At 37.8% G+C, this 21,897-nt stretch overlaps 1 protein-coding gene across 1 annotated transcript; it reads right to left on the bottom strand.

Annotated features, from left to right (window-relative positions):
* Positions 1 to 3,260: 3,260 nt before the first annotated feature.
* LOC149029416 (peroxisomal acyl-coenzyme A oxidase 1-like) lies at positions 3,261 to 19,174 on the bottom strand. Its single transcript, XM_089141853.1, has 14 exons — positions 18,804 to 19,174; positions 18,565 to 18,673; positions 18,342 to 18,403; positions 13,868 to 14,077; positions 13,262 to 13,349; positions 12,978 to 13,140; positions 10,085 to 10,283; positions 9,529 to 9,726; positions 7,981 to 8,112; positions 7,041 to 7,161; positions 5,572 to 5,682; positions 4,365 to 4,434; positions 3,952 to 4,135; positions 3,261 to 3,852 (listed from the first exon to the last, which is right to left on the bottom strand). The coding sequence occupies exons 1-14, from the start codon at positions 18,939 to 18,941 to the stop codon at positions 3,643 to 3,645; spliced, it is 1,995 nt and encodes a 664-aa protein (XP_088997979.1). The 5' UTR covers positions 18,942 to 19,174; the 3' UTR covers positions 3,261 to 3,642.
* Between the last annotated feature and the right edge of the window lie 2,723 nt (positions 19,175 to 21,897).

Below are 21,897 nucleotides of genomic sequence, written 5' to 3'. Positions count from 1 at the left end.
CATAAAGTATATTCTCTCGTGGCATTGAGTCAGGTTCGTGGGAACCATAAAGTGAGAGATTTGGATTGACAACGAGAATGACACATGAGGATTTCTATAAAGTGTCATTAGTTGCCACACTACCATATTGCATCCATTTTCAGTAAAGTTAAGAGTATTTGTGACCATGGATGGTCCTGTGTTGCATAAAAGATGCAGTCACTGCCATGATTCGGTACTTAAGGCTCTATGTGAAGGGATTGAGCTCTAGGATTATCCTCGGACCAATATAAAGTTGTGCACATAAAGGTCAAAATGTTTTCAATGTATCTTTTCAAATGTTTTCTTAAAACAAAGGAGATGTTTTGTTTTACTCGACTGTGTCACAATCAATATAGCCCAAGTGGGAGAATGTTAGAATATTAATTGAATATTCCACATAAGGTGGGCTTCATTGATTGTGTTACACTTTGATTTGGTTTCTTATTGGTCTGATATGGGTAATATACGGTTACTAGAACTCTTATATGGACTGGCTAGTGTGGGCTAATAGGAACCGTTAGATCTTGATGGACGATCTAACGGATTTGCCTATATAAAGGATGCTAGGTCCCTCCTCTAAACCCTAATCATAATCACAATCACATCCGCTAGTCGAAAGGATATACCATCAAGCCGGTGAATAGGGAGGAGTCTAGAGGAAAAGATCCAACATCAAGTTGATCATAGAATCAACTTCCACCTCAAGTTTGTTCCTAGTGGGAGACATAAAGAAGATATTCCGCTGCGCTTCGTCTCCAATAGAACCATAGAAAGGTATGCTCATCATCATCTTGTGTCATTATCATACTAAGGTGTTTTTAGTCGATCTATGCGATCTTGGATAGAAATATTCTTTTTGTTTTTTTTTTTTTTTTTTTTTTTTTTTTTTAAAAAAAAAAAAAAAAGAGGGGGTTTTTTTTTTTTTTTCATACCCCATACCATACCACATCACGGGGCGGGGGGGGGGGGGGGCGGGGGCCGCCCCCCCCCCCCCCCCCCCCCACGACTCCCCCCCCGCCACCCCCGCCCGCCCCCCCCCCAGCAGCAGAGAAAGGGGGGGGTTTTGTGGGGAGGGGGGGATGGTACCACAAAATAGTCGCCCCCCCCCCCCTAGTGTCTCCTTAAAATTCCCCGCCCATACAATAGATGTGGGATCCACTTTAAATATTAACAAAATGAGTTAGAGGTGGGGACCACAATCTGTTGTGTGGTTGAGAAGCCCTCAAGGGAGCACATTGTTCTCTGCTAACAGGAAGGTTATTCAAACTCCCGGATAGTTGGGCCATTTTGTCTCCTAAGGGCAGTGTGGTAATCCTATGTGTTCCAATGGCGAAAACGTGCATGTCCAATGGAGCAACCGATGGTTAAGTTGACATGCACCCATGGGTAGGGACAGTTCAAGGAGAGGATCACATCACGACTTTGTCTAGACATACAAACTGTGCACTCATTAATGGTATTGAGACCAAATCGACCACAATGCCTAAATTAAATTGAATTGTCCATTGTCCATTTGGATAGAGAATACAATATAAAGTTCGGATCCTCTATTCGTTAGGATAGAGGTTTCTACCTCTCTCATTTTTCTCCACTACATGTTAAGAAGGCGACTTATCTCTAATTTTTCTTGTCAAAATTCAATGATAGATCCTCCTAATATGTGGCGGAGATATGCGAGGAGAGCGCAGACTTCTACCCTTCAGAGTAGAGAAGTTAGATTCCATTTATTTGTGCAATGCATTCCCTTAGGAGTAAGCCATTTAAATCATCAAATTTAGGGCATAAAATGTAGGAGTGTGGATCATCTCCCCCGACGGCTTTATAACCACAAATATATCGGGCCCACGAGTAAATAATAATAATAAAAATTTTAAAAATACTTCCCATCACCAATACTCCGTGGGCCTCCCCTATAATTTGTGGTCTATAGCCGTCTGGAGAGCATTGTACGGTCATAGGAGAGGATCTGGACTCTAAGGGGTTGTATGGTAACCATTACGAGACATAATCTATTTTTATACTTCGTGGAAATGGGCAATTTGGCCGGAATCATTGCCATAATCTTGTATGGTAACCTACAGATGGGCACGTTTCTCTGGCCCATCTTGGCACATAATCTTGTATGGTATGTACAAAGTCAGAGTATAAAATGGGCCGCTTTGGGGTTGGGAGGGGGGAGCGAGAGGAGGTTGCAGACTTGGGAGAGTTGTGAGAGTGAGGGAGGCGGAGGATCGGGGTTATCTAGGGCTCGAGAGATGACATTGAGGTGCCGTTGGGAGCGGGTGTCGTTGCGGGAGCGGGTGCGGGTGGGGTGATGGGGTTTGGGTTATATCGATACCCTAGTACCGTCACGCGCTTGTGCCCGCATTTTTGCGGCCGAAGCTCCCATTTGGGCTTCTCGGCCGGGTGTGTCAATTGCCGTTTGCCGGTTGCTAAACCGCGGGTTGACCGGTTTACCATCTGTTTTTCTGTTTCTGTGCCGTGGGCATGGCCGGATGTGTGCGATCGTTACCTATAACCCCTAAATGTAGTTGAACCACTTCAACTATTAAATTTATTAAATTAAATATGAATCATTTATGATGGACAATCCAGATTTAATCCTACCAAATTTAATTATAAGATTTCTAGGAATGTTTAGCCAAATAATTTAAACGTCGTTCAGCCACCACATGCAATACATTGCACCTATGCCTAGGAGCCCTAGACAGAAGAGTTGGGAAAAATGACCATTAAACCCTAAAAATGAACTTGTGACATAGTATGCTTGGATGAGCATTTATCCGTTCTCGTGTAATGAAAAACATTGTATTATAGTCCAGAATTAGAGAGAGAATGGGGTTTTCCAGTTAGGTTTCTTAGGTGAGAGTTGTTTCCGTTGTCTTCCTCCATTACATAATGATCCATTGTAGATAATAACACATCATGTTGGTGTAAAATCCTTTTCAACAAAAAGAGAAACTTTTGTGAACATGACGTCATCTGGTTGCATAAGTTACATAAATTTAATAATATATTTAGTAAAGATGTATTTTACATGTAATCATAATCTTCATTTACTTGTTAAAATCAAAGGGAAGTGGATTAAAAAAAAAAAAAAGTGAAATTCGATAACCAAATATCGAATGATATGGAATTAGACATATAATTTACATAAACTAAAAAGTACAAATGATCATAAAAGTTTCTATTTTAAGTATTGAAAATTTCCCTTGCCTTCCATTAGCAACTTCAAGGCAGTAAGTATATCATAACCAGAACTCACCAGATTGGGCTATAGGAAAAATATATACACTTACATAATAACTAATCACATCACCTAACAAAAATACGAATTTATTTAAGGGGAAAAAAAAACAAAAAATACGAATTTCAATCTGTATATGTCCAGCCAATAAACCTCCAAATCATATAAGATATCCATCAATATTAGAAAAGGATAATGGACTAATATCAGAATAATTTATCACAAGAGTAGAGCTACACCAATATATGTTTGATTTCTGCAAGTTTACTGCACCTCAAGTCCAACTGAAAAGCCAGGTGGTGGGTTGTTCCTAAATCCTTATTTTTGCAGCAATTAGTAATATAACTAAAGCCAGAGTCAATGTATTTTGGTCATTAGAGTCTTGCTGTCCGGAGTTGTTGCTTTAGCAAGGGCCTAATGTACTCATGGTAGCCATCTGGAACGACAGAGTCGTTGAGTGGATCTTTCCAAGCTTCTTCATAGAGCTTAGGATATACATTTCCATCATAACGGCCAAGAACAGAGCCAAGGTAATGGTCAGTATAGTTAAATGCATCAACCAGGGCAATGGCATTTGGACGAACCTACAGAAAGAAAGGCAGTTTTGTTAGTTTAATGCAAAATAGAGCTTAGTATGGGAGCATCATTTGGAATTGTACAACTTTATAAGACATGATGCGTACCTGGGAGTACAAAGATCTAAGCTGCACGTTTACAAGAGAGGCTTGCTTGGGAGTGATGCACCCATTCCCAAGGAATTCACCCTGGTACTTGTGAATCAGTGAAAGGGCATAAATGTTGCATAATGCCTTCAGCTGTTCCAACACACCCCTTCCAGGTATGTCTTGTTGCAACTTCTCAATGAATCTGAAAGAAAGAATATAAATGACATATTATCACTAACAAACCATGAACCAAGGTTTCTGAAATAATATGCACATTAAGCAAAAAAAAAGGAATTGAAGCATCAGGTATTCACAGTTTCTCCAGCCATGATGTTGCCAGGCCCCTTTGCAACACCTCAAACCTCTTTTTGCAAGGAACCATGATGTTGCAGTCAGTGTCCATTAATTGATATGGAAGGAAGAAATCTTACTTAGTTACAACAATTAATTGACAATGAGCAACAGCTGCCTCTGCCAAGTCAGCAGAGAGTTCTGCAAAACCTGATAAATGGAGTAAATGTAAGGAAGCATAATTGAATATTGGCAGAAATCACATTTAAACAGGAAAAAGCACCTCAATAATCAACACAGCTTTGATGCTGGTGGCATTAAACCCAGTAGCTGCACGCTACTCAACGGAAGTGGGACCACCGCCCCAATCCCAATCAGCCACTTCTGGCCATGGATATGCACTCTCTGCATCATCCATCCCTCCCCCACCCACCAGTGCCCAAAAAGAAGTTGCATAGTCGACCTGTGTTAATACCATTTCACGGCATCTAACACAAACACCGAGCTTTAGGGTGGAAAGGCCCTTCCCTGGATCAACGCCCTGCAACTGCATATTAACTGATCGATGTGGCACTAACATCCCCTTACTCTGAGCCAAGGAACTTCACTTGCCACATCAATAAATGGTGACATCCCAATGGACAAATATAGGTCCATAGAACTAGCCAATCAGGCAACCGAAAACATACCAGCCACTAAAGTATCACAATCTTTTCCCAACTGTTAGTCTATGGTCTCTGAAGGAACTATTTAGCAGGGTCTAACAGATCCTCATTGTCTGTCACTCATGAATGACAAAGGCAGGGTGGATAAAATTTTGATCCATAAACTTGATTCTATGAAACATCCAATTTCTCTCACTTAAAATGGGGAACCGCATCTCCAAATAATTAGTTTAAGAAAAAGCGTGAATCATAAAAAAATATACAGTTCAACTGAGGTACTACCTTACGTGCAAGGGGATCTAATGGCGAGTAATAGAAACCAGCAGAAAACCAGAGAAATGTGATAACTTTAAATTTCCAAATCTCAGAATTGGGTAAAGGATCAGTCTCTCTTGGTCTTATTCAATCCATAATCAGTTGTTTTAGAATAAGCCAGAAATCGGTGGGACTTGGCCAGAATTGGCTAGACTCGCTCAGACTTGGCTTAACTTGGTGGGAGCCAGTATGCAAAGAATCAGGGCTAATCAGCATACAATTGGCTTGATCTTGAGATAGAGTTAGTTTTTTCCACTTCATAACCATACCCTCCTATTAGACAATACCAACCTTCCTGTTTTTGGTTGCGCTGGGGGGGGGGGGGACATCACAAAATTTATATGTAGAAGAGGGAAAAGACAACTACCTTCTTCCGAGCTTGAAAACTTGCTCAGATTTTGAGCACAGGCAACAGACATCCTGGCTGACCTTGCTTGAAATGCATTTAGTATTACACTAGGCTTCAACCAATCCTCAGCTGCAAAAATGTGACAATCAAGATATCACCAAAGAAACAGGGTCACTAGGAAGGTTGAAAGCACAAATTCAAGGATAGAACTACATGAGTATTCCCACTATAAAACATCTGGGCCTATTGCAAAAGATACATGATGAGAACATTTAACAGCGATAGCATACCTCATAAATTCATAATAAAAACTTGTCCAAATAACAGAGGAAAAAACTTTAAGTTTCTAATAACAATTTAATCGAAGAATTAGAAAGGGTAGAAATCAGTATAACAGATTAAACCAGAAGATGTTCAGAACTTTATGTTACTTTGGAGACAACAATCTAAGAATAACAGCTCAGCCTTGTCCCAACTAAATGGGGCTAATTGAATGATTACATTCCAGTCAGCTCCGTTCGAGGTTATACTTGATACAAGGCCAAAGCTGTGCATGCCATATTGCCATTCTCACTTCTCCCAGAATCTTTTAGGTCTGCCCTAGGTTCTTTTAGCTTCTTCGATCTGAATCATATCAATCCTCCATACTGGAATATCCAAAGGGTTTCCAACTTATATGTTTTACGAATTCATGGTATCTCTAATGATAGTTTAGCAGGATTGGAGTTTAGATCAACTCAATCACTATGGTTTTAACTTCAAAGTTGATGAAGAAACATATTCAACTCATGGGAAATTGGGGATTAATGGGAAAGATCTTCAAAATACAGATTAATACATGACATGAGAAACAATGATTGATGACCCATAACTTATAAGGCAAAAGCAGATACCCTCCATGAGCTTAATAGTTGAAGATTGTTTGTATCAACAGCCAACATCCTTTTAATTTAGGGCACGAGAACACTAACTGGTTGTATAGTTTTCTGCACCAATGCAGGGATCAATAAGTATGCATGCAGAGACAATCAACATGGATGTGATTTTTAAATTCATGGGGGGCAGGCAAGTAATTCTGTGAGCTCCTGTATATGGGTTCAGAAGCCACAGGATCAGATAACTTTCTGTCTCCCAAATTTTGAATATCTAACCAACCAAAAATATAAATGTGCATTAGTGCATACATATAGACTACTTCATGGTGGTGAATCTCAACATTTCCAATCTATATATAACTTCCACAATTAAAAAGGGATATTCAACATAATACTTTTTAAGGGTGTTACTTTTCTATAAATGATTTAAATAATAGGGTTTTTTTTTGCCCCCCTTTCAATAGATGGAGGTTAGGGGCTATAGAGAGTGAATGAATTTAAAGACGAAGTACAGCACTGTCCCACTGGTAATAAAAATTCTAATTTAATCTTCATGAGCAACATAGAGTAGCTGTGACCTGAGTGTCCGAGAAAATGAAGAATGTATGTTACCTCTTTGAACATCACACTTGCACTGCATAAGATGCTCCAACTGTCCCATGTAAGATGTTGTACCTACAGGCTTTTTACCAGCCCCCAGCTGAGAGACGGTCTTCATAAGAAACCGTGCAACCTATACACAAAATCATTTTCAACATATTGACAGCACATTTTTACAAGATAATCACTAGTAAGAAACGTCATCGGCATTGTTCAATACTTCCACAATATACATGTGACAAACCGAATAAGATTAGTCAATTGGTAACCTGACTGTCAACAAGGTAACTGCCAGGGTCTGAGATGAAAAAAAGGCATATACCCAGCACCAGGATCCAACCACAGCAGGCCAGAAGATGGCCAAAATGTAAGGAGCCTTACCCCTTCTATGCAGAGAGGCCATTTCCTCTCTCAAACCTGCAACTACTAGGTCACAACAGAGCAACCTTACTGTTACCAGGGTCTGAGACCATGTACAGAAACACACACACACACACAAGAAAAATGATAAGGCTGTCCGCACAGAGGTTAGACAATTTAACCAGAATATTCTGCCTAGCAAGAGAGTATAAAATGTCAATACGCTTACATGTGTACCCCTCCTTTTAGTCAAAAATTGAACTTCCAACTAAGAGAGAGCTTACATAGCATTTTATAAAAGACATTAAAAGCCTTCCATTTCATATTCAGATTCAAAAACTCATTTGAAAATTGTAAACCTATTAAATCCTGGAGTCTTCGTTTCAACTTGGGGAAAAACCAAGCTAAGTCAAAATTTTGATAGAACCAGAGTTCACACGTATACATGATGTTCCCATGATGCTTAGAGTTGAATGTCATGTTCATTAGCTTTTTTTGCACAAGGATGGAGTAATAAACCGGGTGCTCAATGTATTTATCACAAGTTCTATCACCCATCATCCCCCCCCCCTCCAATTAAAAATAAACAAACCTGTAAAAGTAAAACAACATTGTCTCCTTCGTATGTGCAGGCAGGAATATAAACAGCGAATAACTCAGGGAGCCCACTGCTACATAGGTAACCATGCCCACCACACAATTTACGACATTCTTCAATTCCATCCTGCAATCAAAGCGGAGATTTCTCAGAAGAAAATAAAAATGCACTGCCAGGAAGAGGTACTCACGATGTGGAGTTATCATCTGATAGCAACAAAAGATTTGCTTTTCATTAGACATGGTTAATTTTGGAATCAAGATAAAGTTAGAATCCATGTACCCCCCCCCCCCCCCCCCCCCCCAAAAAAAAAAAAAAAAAATCAATTTGAACTCCTACTGATAGAAAAATCAGGCAGCATTTTATGAAGAATTGTTAGTGAATACTAGCTACACAAGGACAAGGAGATCCTGGAACAGATTTGAACGTATGGCAGCAGAACGCAGCTCTCAGCTTGATCAATAGGCATTAAGAATTCCCATAAGAAATAAGCACGAACTACAATGTGACATATGACAAGCAATCCCAATGTGGGAGATGACATATAGGACTACAGGAGAGGCTTAAATGCACTAAGAGAAAAATTGTTAAGCAAATCTCAAAGTAATTTTTCCAGCCCAAATATTAAATATTAAAAGAATTTCTCTCCTCAAAACTTCTCATTGTTTCCTTTCCCCAATGGGTGACAACTAAATTTTAGTAGGCCAATGGTCAAACAGAGAAAATAGTGGCACTGTACAGCAGACGTAGTACACAGAAAGAAACAAACAGTAATCCCTCAGTTGTTACCTCAAAAAAAAAATTTATGCATATATACATTTGTATATATATGTAGTAAGTGATGGTTTGTTTAATAATAGCAACAAGGTATTTTTATTACCCTATATTAACATCATGGAGTATATGTGATTGCCCAAGTTAAACAACGTGGTCATTATTCTATCAGTTTTAGCATACTCAACTGTGGACCAACTCCCATGTCTGTATATACTAGAGGTAACAACAGCATAAATCTTTTGAAGGGTGCCAAGGTAGTATGTCAAAATAAGAAAATAGAGAGGGAGAGGGGGGTTAAAATGGGCAGATCATATGAAAGGCTCACTGATCATGCCTATAAGATAGGCAGTTGAGAAGTGAACTAGAGGTCAGCTCTGGCTAGGTTTATTTGACTTCAGCCCCATGACCTGATGAAATAATTGCTATAGACTATTTTAAATTACAGAAGGCTCTCCAACTGTTGATTATGAAAAAGGACTGAACATGCTAAATTTTATTCATCTTATGTTGTGGGCATTTAGCAAGCAAGTTCTAAGTTTCACAGGAAGTCAGTCACAAGAATTTGATACAAAATAAATAAATAGACAGCACAGAGTATACAAACAAATTTTAAGTCACCCCCCAAAAGCACACGGTTTTGAAAATCTAAGAAAGTATATCAATGCATGTGAGGTTAATACATACTGTGTAATGATACGAATTAGGCGGGGAAGTCAAGGGACTAGCGGAGTAAAACAGAAAATCTAACATGGCTTATATACATACAGCAGTCGCAGTAGTAGTCAGAGACTTCAAACCAGCAGTGCATGCATGAGCCTCGGGCAAAGTAGAGAAATCATTGGCTTGCAATCTCTGGGTTACATCAGTATACAGCCACTTCAACCACTCACCAACAAACCTGAATGCATATGCAGAAGCTAATAGAGGGAAGAGCCTATTCTGCTGAGTCTTGTAGTCAATGACCTGACACCAAGGAGTTCAGAATAAAAGATCAACTATATTTCCTTCAAAGATGGAAGGAGATGAATCAACAGATAGTATTTTATCATCGAGGAAAATTTGCAAATGGCTACAGGGTTCTCCTATTGGCCCTTTTTTTAATTTACTTTTTTCAAAAACACTACTATATAAGGTCATTCGGATGTGGATGCTAGCATAAATTTACAAAGCTATGAAAAATCTAGAAAGAGAGGTACCTTACTTATTGCCAACCATGGAGAGAAAAGACGCCTTCTGTTTCTTAAGTCTAGATTATCATCTAACACAACCCAACCACTTTAAAAGTTATTTTGCAATGGAATCAAAGCTACTTGCAGATTACCTGGGTCTCAGGCCCACCATCTTGAGAACCAAATTGTCTTCGGACAGCACTGTATCTTGTAGCAATACAAACTGCTCGTGACAAAGCAATGGAAGCATCAGATACAATTGTTTGGCGTACATACACCATAGTACCATAAAGCAGCTGCCGGGGAACATCAGACTGCATAAATTTTCCTTCTCTTGTAACCTGAGAAACCCTGAAATAAGACGGAAATCAGTTTCCACCTTGCGCTAAACATCTTTAAAAATCAAAAGAGAAAAAATGACCAGACATTTTGTGGACTGGTAACTCCTCTTCCGGCAATATAGAATGATGAAGTGGCAACTACACTTGTTCATAAGACATACGTCTAAATCCTAGATCAATTTCATTTCAGCTGAAAAGCACAAAATATTGTGTTTCAGCAGACAATATGAACAGATGCTTCTGTGGTAAATTTCAATTTAGTGTTTACCTTGAACTATAGTAATTTATTTCAGCCATTACAGTTGTATTTCAGTTATTTTACTTATTACAACCAAGCTTCATCTTTATCCAATTTGTAGCCCATTTCAAGGGTTTCTATATGTGTAATATTTTCATTAGTTGTATTTTTTAATTTAAAGCAATAGATCTGCTGGCAAAGGGTATATGGGCTGGATGAACCAATGAGGGGGTCAATGGAGGGTTAGTAGAACAGTTAAGAATCTCAACTCTCAGTGGAGAGGTGTGGGTTCAAACCCAACCGGTGGCATATATATGTAATACCCCCCCCCCTCAAATATAGAAAGTCGTTCAAAAAAAAAAGAACCAATGAGGGGCAATGTAATGTTTCCATAAATGGGGGCAGAGAGGTTATTCGATGTGAAAAGGGGAGAAAGAGAGAGAGAGAGAGAGAGAGAGAGAGAGAGAGAGAGAGAGAGAGAGAGAGAGAGAGAGAGAGAGAGAAGGTGCTAGAATACAATCCCTTGTGGTTCAATGAACTGACAAATTTCTCAAAACTAAAGACATCCCAGACATTTCAATTTGTAACCAAACCAAAATGAACACGGAAAAATTTTGCAACTAAACTCTGATTTAACCATTTCTGCAGAACTTTGTCCTTGTCACACCTGCAGCTGACTTAGCAGTCAGCATTGCATGTTTCCACTATAACAACAAATCCAAGTTTTCTTATGAAAGGTAAGAAACTGTGGTCTTTGTGTATGGTCAAACACATCATCAAACCTTCATGGTAGCCACCTCAAACATGTGGGGAAAAACTGATATCCAAGCACGAATCAATTCCCAACTGAATCATAAGGGACGATGAACATCACCATTTTCATATCTACAAGTAACCAAATGCTAGCCTCTTAAAGATATAAAGTAACCGGCAGGTGGTCAAAGATCAGAAATAGAGACAACAAGCAAGAAAGCCCCTAAACATCTAGGTAGGGGCACACAATAGAGGAAACAGCGGATTTGTCCCAAAATGTTTGGCAGATTCCCCCACGTTACATGCCCATTTGCCGCTTTTCCACTGTTCCCCCACCCTGGGATTCCATTTCATCTGCTTTCCTTGAAGCTCTATTGCTGTGATCACAAGGAAGAAATTTCCTAAGGTAAATTAGGTTAGCAATGAGACAAGCCAAAAAAGTCTGGATGGCCTTTGTATATCTTTTCATCAAAACCACTGAGACCTTCTGCAGCAAGAACATTTTTCACCCTACTTTGCAGAGAGAGCTTAGTACCTCTTCTTCAGGTTCTCTTTAGTCTGTATGTCTTCGGTTAACACCAGCGGTTGATCAGGAATGAGGTCATCCATCTCCAACTCAACCTAAGTTGTAGCCAACCTGATCATGTGCTTGTTTTCAAAGAAACATCTGAGTATTTCCCAAAAGGTGAAAGCCTTCAACAAGAGAATTCAGGAGACAATTCTCAACAGATAACACAAAGTAGGTGCACTCAATTCTTACAGGACAGTTGGCTGCCTTTTAAGTGGTAAGCAGGGGAGTTAGTATTAAGTCAACCATTGTTGCTCCACGAGAATCGCTAGGATTCTTTTTCACCTTTCTAATTCCTCCTTCCAAGGTATAATGGGTTCAGGTGGCCAAACTAGATTAGCATACCAGGTCATTTTATTGAATGAGAAAGAAGACAATGGGAGTACTTACAAGGAAACACAAGGGGGCAAACTTTATTATAAATCTAGGTGGTCAAGCAACAATTCCAACAAAACTTGCCATGCTACAAAAGTTTTAGAAAATATAATGTCGATCCTAACGAGAAGAAAATTTTCAGTGACTTTTCTTTGAGAAGAACTTCAACTATCATTAGGCACTTAATATTAGTTATATTCTTTTCCCCTTACATCCTATTCAATTTTTTTTTAACTTCTCTTTATTTTTTTATTTTTTTGGGGTTCCAATCTAAAATAAATAGAGAAAGAAGTCACATTGGTACTTATTGACAATGAAATATCCACGTTATAACTTGGGTAAGTAAAATATCTATGAATGGATCTCAGAGAAAATTAAGGTGTCATCTATATCAAATAAAATAATATTTCCCCCAAAAAAGTTCATATAGTTCATTTCAAAGATGAATCATGTATATGAACTCATTATAGAGAGCCATCAGCCTATTACTATCTGCATCTAGCAGCTTTTGAAAAAACAAGCATCCCCAGAAATTAGTGCTTTCCTACAAAGGAAGTAGAAATTGAGATGCTTTCCACTAAGTATACATGACATAAAGTAGCACCAATTATTCTGTATCAAATCTAAACACTATAAAAATTGACAGTTAAAAAGAAAAATGTACTTTACATCAACAAATATATAGAAACAGGTCCTGCATGAAATAAACACAAGAAATAATTTGGGAAAGAAAATCAAAATAGGTACAAAGTTAACAAGAAAAAGAGAACCTCATCATCATCTGATTCCTTGGGATGCGCACATGGTCAAACCGCAAGACACCATTGTCCATACTATTGTATGCTCCATTACCAAACTTCATCCCGATATCACCAATAGTGATATTAGGAAGAGGGGAGTGATCCTCTAAGCTTCGAATTTGTACAATAAAAGCTGTCAATTAAAATAAAAATGATATTTTTTAATGAAAAGTACAATGATCATACATAAGCCTTTTCAGCTAAAACATTTTCAAAAAAAAAAATTTAATTTAATATAGAGGCTAGAACATTACCATGCACACCATGGTCCTGGCCATCTGTCATGAGATGGGCATATACCATAGCATGTGTTGAAACTTTACCAAGTCCACCAGGCCACCACTATTCGAAAAGGTTTCACCAAAATACACAATTATAATTCGAGAAAGGAATGTGAAAATGAAGGGCAGCACTAGCAGTAGCTGATGACAAATCTACTTGTATAATATAAAAAATAACCCATGGTTCAATAATGGGTAAACAGTCCAGATAGCTACCTCCACCTTTCTAGTATGGTTGTTTAGTGGCTCTTTCAAAGAGATGGGAATGTAAATAGAAAACATCCCCTAGTAAATCCTAGGCAACTCCTTGCTCACAAGAGAGATGAGCATGGAAAGTAAGGAAGGTTTCACTTTTGAGGACTTTGTAATTAAAAAGCACACCATTTCAAATACGAACAATGAACAACAGTGCCAAACTGCTGCTTTATGTAATAGCCTGTCAAGACAAGGTCTCAAAACATATATGATACGCTCACACCATTTTCAAACATACACACTTTCTGTTTAGTGCATTCCTAAATTATTATATGGATATTATCCATAAAGAACTACCAGAATATCTCATCAACTATAGCTTACTTTGCTTGAAGTTAAGGTTGGACTGTGGATGATAAACTCATCAGTTTTGGGGTCAAATGTTGCAGTGGTTTCAAGTCCTTGAACGTTGGAGCCATGACCGAGTTCTGTTTGTGCATAGCAGCCAATTATCTGCATCTTATAAGCCAATGGCAACCACTTCTTTTGCTGCTCCTCAGTCCCCTGACCTTTTATAGCAGGAATAAACATTCCCTACAATAAAGAGAGATAACACTAAATCATTTCTGTCAAAAAAATAATTTATGCAACTTTCATACGTATTAGTTGAAACATATATTGGAAATGGCCATTAATTTATGCAAAAAGCTGAATCATAATCCACAATATCCTCAAAACCTGAAAGAATTCATTATGGAAGCTCAAGGCACACTGAAAAGATTTTATGGCCCTGTCATTCTACAGGTTTGATCCCTGTGTCTGCCTAATTGAATCCAGGAATTAATTGAAGAAAAGAAATCAAAGAGAGAAGAAAAAGAAGAAGAAGAAGAAGAGAGTTGCAAACTTTTGAAAATTGAACTCCAGCAATTAGGCTTATTTTTCTAATCACAGGCTCTAACTTATTATAATAGAAAGATTACAAACTTACTTAACTAGGGATTCTAATTTAACACAAACTAGGACACTACCGCCCTAGATATTTTGCAGCAGACTTACAAGAATAAAGGACTATGATGAGCACATTTATGTGTGAAATCTTAGGGCATAAAGCATGCATTTTACACACTTAGAGCGGAGCTACATTAAGTTTTATGTTGTTTTTGCAGATTTTAGGACTTTTCAGGATTTGAACAAATATTTGGAGTTTTGGGTATGAAACATGCAATTTTACACATCAAGAGATCCATTAAAATTTTCAAGTGCGAAAAGGGCCTGATTTGGAGCATGATGGGCTAGAGATGCGATTATGGGTCAATTCCAAGAATATCTTAGAAATAAATAAGCCAATTTGGATCTACGGCTGAGATTAATTAGGATTTTTATTTTATTTTACTTTATTGTTATTAAAAAAAAAAAGATAAAAATATTGGTGTATGTATGGGACCCACAAATAGTCAAAGATTAGGATTTTCTATTTTTTTTTCCATAGATTTTCTAGAAGATTTTATTTTATAAGATTTTATTTATTTCCCTAATTATTTTTCTCTCTACCCCCTTTCTATTTCTTTTACTTTATTATTTCCTTAATAAACCCACTTCTTTTTTGTTAAAACTTTTTTTTCTTCCTCTCTTTCCTCCCTCTTCCTTCTCCACATTCCTACATTACCTTTTTTTTTCTTTTCTTCCACTCATTCTCTCTCTGTCCCCCCTTACATTGTCAAACGAATTTTTTTTGCTTTATTCTTTTTAACTCCTATTTCTCTATTTATTCAATTATCATTATTATTATTTTTCTTTCCTTATTTCTACCTCATTCACCATCCCTTATACATAACCTCTCTCCTCTTAGACCTAGGTTACACTTTTTTCTCTTTAGTTTGTTTAGGTCTTCCACACTTCTTTTCTCTTTAGCTTATTTAAGTTTTCTTTAGTTCTTTGATTGCTTTGTTGGGTTCTAGTTTTTAGATTTAATATTTAGGTTAAATATTTTATGTAATGCAATGATTATTCAAGTTATTTAGTTTCTTTTATACAAGTGTAATTTCTTTCTTTCGATCAATGCAATTTCAATTTCGATTTTGAGTTCAAGCTTCAAGTTTCAAGTTTCAAGCTTCAATTTCGAAGAGGATTTGTTTTTCCCTGGGTCTAGCGATTGTAGATTTGGATCATTACAAATCTGGTTGTTAGGGTAGGTTGAAATTCGAATCGATCGTTCAAGGTTTTTTTTATTATTCAAGATTTGAGGATGCAAGTAAGTAGCCTTCGTCAGTAATCTTCTCTCACCCCTCCATTCCCGCTTTTTTCTACTCCTCCATATTCTTAAATTAGGATTTACTTTTCAGTATTTATTTATTGTTTTCCTATCCCCTGGGTCCTTGGTCAAAGATGTCTATAGTCGTGCCTCTCTTTGGCTAAAGGTTTTTTTTTTCCATTTATTGCTTTGTTATTTGTTTTGCTATTCACTTTTTGCATTTTCTTTTTCTTTAATAAATGTTTCCCCGATCGGTGGACTATAAGTTACGGCAAAGGGTCCATGGTCAAAGTCCTCCTAGTTATACTCCCCTTCCCTCGATCCAGAGCTGACAATCGGATCACTTCCCTATTATTTGTTTATTTATTTATTGTTTGTATCTTTTATTCCTGCTTTTTATTTTTGTTTTTTTTATTTATTAGATGATGAATGGTTAGGTTATGTCTATTTTATTTTTAGTCTCAATTCGATCGCATTAGATGTATGTGTTAGGACCTCTTATTTAGATCTGCTAATTTAGTTTAATTAGTTAGTTAAAAATTTAAGCACTCTCGAGTTACCATTAAGAGATTAAATTCTAAAGTGATATATTTTCCTGAGATCGACCCGTTAGCTACACTATACCAAGCGCTTGCCGTTACTTTTTATTTCATGAACAAACTATAAGAAACTACCTAAATAGAAAATAAATCTACGACACTAATGACAACTTTGCCCTCAGTGATGCCTTTGGACTTCAACACTCCCCCTCAAATTGGAGCATACAAGTCTCCCATGCTCAGCTTAGTACAATTGGAATGGAGGCTATAAGCAAATAGACCTTCCCAAACATATCTGCTCACTAATCTAATGAGGACGCAAAGGGGGTGATGATCAGGTTCTTCATCACAACATCTCTAACAAGGTGACGATCCACCTCCATGTGCTTGGAGCGCTCATGAAAGACAGGGTTACTAGCAATGTAAGTAGCAGCTTGGTTGTTGCAATACATCTTCATCGTAGAATCTACCAAGAATCCATTTTTACTATGGTTTTTCACAATGCTTCTCTTAACCATTATGTCTTTGTTCAACGTCGGAGTCCTAATGTGGTCGTCCTTCTAGTATATGTAGATAATATTATCATATATAGTAATGATTTGATTGGCATAGTTGAAGTTAAAACTTATCTTCGCCATCACTTTCAAATGAAGGCATTGGGCTTACTTCAGTAACTTTATAGGAATTGAAGTATTGCAAACCAAGAAGGGGATTAACTTGTTCCAAAGAAAGTATGCTCTTGATTTGTTAATTGATACAAGGTCTTGCATCTAAACCTATGGATACTCCAAAGGATTCTCATCAAAAGTTTGGCTCCACCAACAAATGAAGATTTTGATGATCTCCATCAACAAGCACCTTGTAGGCAAGCTGATTTATCTTATCGTGACAAGACCAAACATATCTTTTGTTGGTGTTGTGAGCCAATTCATGAATTCTCCCAAGAAATACATTGGGAGGTGGTTTGCTGCATTTTTAGATATTTAAGGGGAACCCCTAGAAAGGAACTCATCTACCACCCTCATCACTATGCTGATATTACTGCTTTTTCTGATGCTAATTGGGCAGAGTGCCAATGCTGATCGATAGTCTATTATGGATATTGCACCTTTGTAGGTGCAAATCTTGTCACTTGGCAAAGCATAAAGCAGTCCACTGTTGAAGCTGAATACAAAGCTATGACTCAAACCACTGCTGAATTTATGTGGATATTCCTTAAATTAGGATTGCCAGTTACTTAACCCATGCAGTTGTTTTGTGACAATCAAGCAACGACCTATAACCCAATCTTCCATTTGTACACTGAGCACATCAAGGTTGATTGCCACTTTATTAGAGATGTTCTCAAGAAGAAAACTGTCACTCTGTCTGTACCTACCATAGAGCAGCTTGGCGACATTTTTACCAAGCCCTTCTTGGGACCCACCTTCAAGGACAGGTTTTGCAACTTGCACAAGGGTGATTCTTACTTTCTAGCTTGAGGAGACATGTTAAAAGTCCTACTATCTCAAGTACTTATTGTATTTACTATTACTAGCTTGTGCCTTTCCCTTTTGCTTGGTTAGCAAGCAAGATCATATCTAGGATATTTTCCTTTTTAAAAAATGTCCTTTTTGTAGACGACATTCACTTTCTAAATTGATCTTTGACCAAATACTACAAAGTAAGTGGGAGACGGGGAGTCTTGCTTGCACAAGATCTCTCTTCCCCCATCTCCTCATTCTTTTCTCCTCTCCATTGTCTCTCTCATTCTTCTCTTCTCTATTCTCTGTTTCTGGGTTTCTAAACTGCTGCACAGTTACAAACATATTCTCCAGGCAGAAACAGCAAAGCTAGACCAGATATACTCTTGTGACAGTTCCCAAGTAATGCAGAGATACATGCAGCAATCTATAGCACATTGACATGAAGTAATTATTATCCTAAACTTCAAATTCACCTCAAACATTGAATTGGTTCCTGGAAATTAGGATATTGAAGTATTCAACTCAAAGATCCAGCTCAATGCAAGGAAAAAGACCTAAACAATTCAATTGACATTAAATATTGGGATTCACAGATTACTGACCCAGTGTAGGTCCATGAAACCAGGTTCGTCTATACAAGACCTCAATTTGGATGCCTCTTGTTCTGTAAAGATAAAGCTCAGAAATTCAAATCAACAGGATTTTGCCACATAATCAGAATCAATCTTTCTTAAGCAACATTCAACAACTCAAAATAATACTGAAAATTGTAAACTGGAAGTTTAAATAATGTTAGCCTGCAAATATAATGCGCGAGAATGAAACCAGTAAGACGGAGCTCCATGATCCGCTTCCACGCATATGCCCCCTTTCTCAGAGTATTCTTAAATAACTCTTTCCGACTTAGCATAGGCCTGTTATCCTTGCGGAAAACCTGCATATGAGATACGCAACAACACAGATCGAAAACAACAAAGATCAATCAGTCCTCACATGAATACGAAAACAGATCGAAGAGATAATGATGTGTATATATAAAACAAAATATTCCTAATAATTCTTACGGGATCGCTAGCAACTAGACGAGACATCCTGTTAGAGAGTTCAAGTGCTTGCTCAGAACCAGCCCAGACGATCTTCATAGCTTCAACATCGAACTCAGCCTTCCTTCGTTCCGGAGCCAGGTTATCGACTACCTCCATCTTCGATCAAATTGACTGGAATTGCAAGAACTAGAAATCACAAGCAGAAAAACCTCCCCAGCAATCCCTTATTGATCGATTTTCGCAATTAACACTCTGTCTGAAATGCTCACGGAGAGAGTGTATACGTTCCCGATAACTCCGCTTCCCGTTTGGTTTTCTTTCTCTGAAGTGACGATGAGAGCGTCAGAGATCACCAAAGGAGACCAAAAAGGAGATATCAAATAAAATGTCTAATGCTAATAATAATAATGAGTTAAAATAGAAACGGATTCCTACCCAAAAACAAAAATAGAAAATAATGATGACTTAAAATAGGAAGGGAGTCCTACCAAAAAAAATAGAAATGGATTTTTCTTTTTTCTTATCATCCAACAATTTTATATGTTTTATCCAAAAAACAATAATTATTATATGTTTTTCTATGCACGTGGTAAAATATATCAGGACTCGTTTTGCGCCAACAGAAATCTGGAGACTTGGGCTTATGCTGAAAAGGTTACCAAAAAACAAAAACAAAAATCCGTGCGCAGAAAAGAAAAGAGAGTATAAATTTTGCCCCCTTCCTTAGGCTGCATTTGTTTGTTGGAATAAAGGAGAGTGGAAAATTTCTCTAAAAAATTAATTTTTTCTTACTTTTCATATAAATGCTAAATGTGTATATTGTTTGGATGTTTGGAGTGGGAAAGTTTTTTTTTTTTTTTTTTTTTTTTGTTATAAACTTGATTTATGAAACAGGCAAAATCGAGGTTATAATACACATGTTCTGTAACCAAAGAATGGAAACATCCCACACAATACAAGGCTGGTGAAGCATACGATTCTACTTGGTTAGTTCTACGAGCATAAGATTTTACTGTTCTATCAGAGTCTTAGTTCATTAGAATATCCGGAATAGATTCAGACTAAAGCGCTGGTAACTTAAAGATACAATGTCTGAAGAGAACTTGAAGATTTAGCTTCACAAGATCAAGGGCTAAACACAGAGCGAGAAATTGATACCTGGCTGCTCTGCTGCACTTGGCGGAAGTTGAAGATGAAGGTTTGTGCGTTTGGAACTCTAAAACTTTCCATCATTCGATCATTATGATATTGTGTTCTTTGCCTTCTCACAAAGTGACTATCTTGTCCTTATCATCGATTCTACCATCGGAGGCTTTGAAGTGGTATCTCCAAAGATGGTCAGACCCGTGAGCATGCTCTGCCTGCTTGCTTTCACCCTTGGTGTCGAGCAGATGATCTGTTGCTGCAACAAGGTGAGGATTCCTCTTCAGTTTGTTGGTTTGTCTTTTCATAGTTATATACTTATATTAACTTTAGACTGTTTTGCTGCAACACAATGTCTGCTTTTTCGCTTCGAGGTTACAAATGAGTGCATCGCAGGCTAATCAAATAAAGCTTCTCCCCACTTCATAGTCTTTTTCTTACTCAGGTTTTTCTAGAGCAGGTAATTTTTTTCCTGCAACACTGGCTTGATGTTTGGAACTCATACATATCATCTTCTTGTACTAACTTCTTGTTTAAAATCTTTGTCTCGGCTGAAAGTTATGATTGAAATTATCAGATTAGTGTTTGTTCCCCTGAAATTGTCAGATTATGTTGCTCTCCTTCCCTCCCCAAAGCTTTAATCACCGAATTATTTCATTCAGGACTTAGTGGGATTGGGGTGAGAGAGTGGGAAGCCGTGAAGGCGATCACGAGAGCGAAAAGAAGTTAAGGCGATAAGATGTCGTTCGTAACTATCTGGGAATTTAACTTGCAGGAGAAAAGTAGAGGAAGAAGCCAATTTGGTTGATGTGTGTATATCTTTTGGGGCACAACCTTGTTAAAGATGGTCAATTGTTATTTTCTTGTGCTTCACACTAGACGCAACAATCAATTATTGCAGACTCTCTTTGAAGGGGGTGGTTGAAGGAAAACAAAATAGTTCTATTTGGGCCAAGTTTGACTCCATGAGTGGGATGGCAAGTGAGAGGGCGGCAATGGGTATTTTGAGAGTATTTTGGGTAATTTGAAAACACAACAGCAAGGGTTTGTGAACCCTAGGGTGGCGTTTGAATTGTCCCCATTCCTCTATGGGGGAGGAAACTTATTCCATTCCATTTTCACCTCACTATTTAATTACTCAATGAGGAGTTGAACTCCATTCAAGACTCTCTAATGCAGACAACACGAGAGTTTGGAGCTATATGAAAGATAGGAGAGTAGTGTTGAATGGTACTGTATGAGATGTTGTCTAGAGAGTTTACCTTAAGATTGATCATCTTGTATTTAGGAGGAATGCTGCATCAGTGTGCTTCTTAACATGGTCTTGGAGACTATAAGTCATCCAAGATATGAGTCGTTGAGTATGCAGCATCATCTGCCGACAAGTGTTTTCCCAAACCTTTCTATGAGAAACCGTGCAGACCACGGTGCCTCCGACAAACCACCATGTTGACCTTGTAGTCCTGTATATGAAGTTTGAAAGCCTTGTGATAGTCTTGCCAAATTTCTTCTTGTCATTGGCTGGTTGATTTTAGGAATAATATGAAGCTGTTGTTGGTAATTGATTTGGCTCGACCAATTTGCTGCAACCTTCTTGAGTTCTTTTAGAAGTTTATGTTTATTTGTGCTCCTATCACAGTATCATTTTACTCAAAAAAACAGAGGTCCCTTAGAATTTGAAACCTTTATGATGTATTGATGCCTCACCTATTTGCTGAATTTGGTCTATATGTAAAATGTGATAAATTCTTTTCTTGATGACTGTTGGTTATGGAGGTGTAATCAAATCAACTGTTTTCTTTTTCTTTTCATCTACCTTGCAGTTGAGTTTCTCCTCTATTACTGTTGGAACTCCTAATTTGGTATACTTTGTCTGTTTTCTTTGCATTCCTAGGAACATGACTAATATAACTTTGAGAACCACAGCAGCCTTCTGCTTCTACTACACCACCCATAACTTCTTGAAGTC

This window comes from Hakea prostrata, chromosome 1, assembly GCF_041222555.1.
Source record: "Hakea prostrata isolate BN-2017 chromosome 1, UWA_Hpros_2, whole genome shotgun sequence".
Taxonomy (NCBI): Eukaryota; Viridiplantae; Streptophyta; class Magnoliopsida; order Proteales; family Proteaceae; genus Hakea; species Hakea prostrata.
This window is presented reverse-complemented; position numbering and strand designations above follow the sequence as displayed.

Excerpts from the sequence above, each read along its gene's own strand:
- LOC149029416 (XM_089141853.1), bottom strand. The coding sequence starts at position 18,941 with ATGGAGGTAGTCGATAACCTGGCTCCGGAACGAAGGAAGGCTGAGTTC. Across the intron at positions 7,162-7,980 it reads ATGTTGTTTTACTTTTACAG|GTTGCACGGTTTCTTATGAA; the intron begins GTTTGTTTATTT and ends TTTTGTGTATAG. Across the intron at positions 5,683-7,040 it reads CAAGTGTGATGTTCAAAGAG|CTGAGGATTGGTTGAAGCCT; the intron begins GTAACATACATT and ends ACATTTTTGCAG.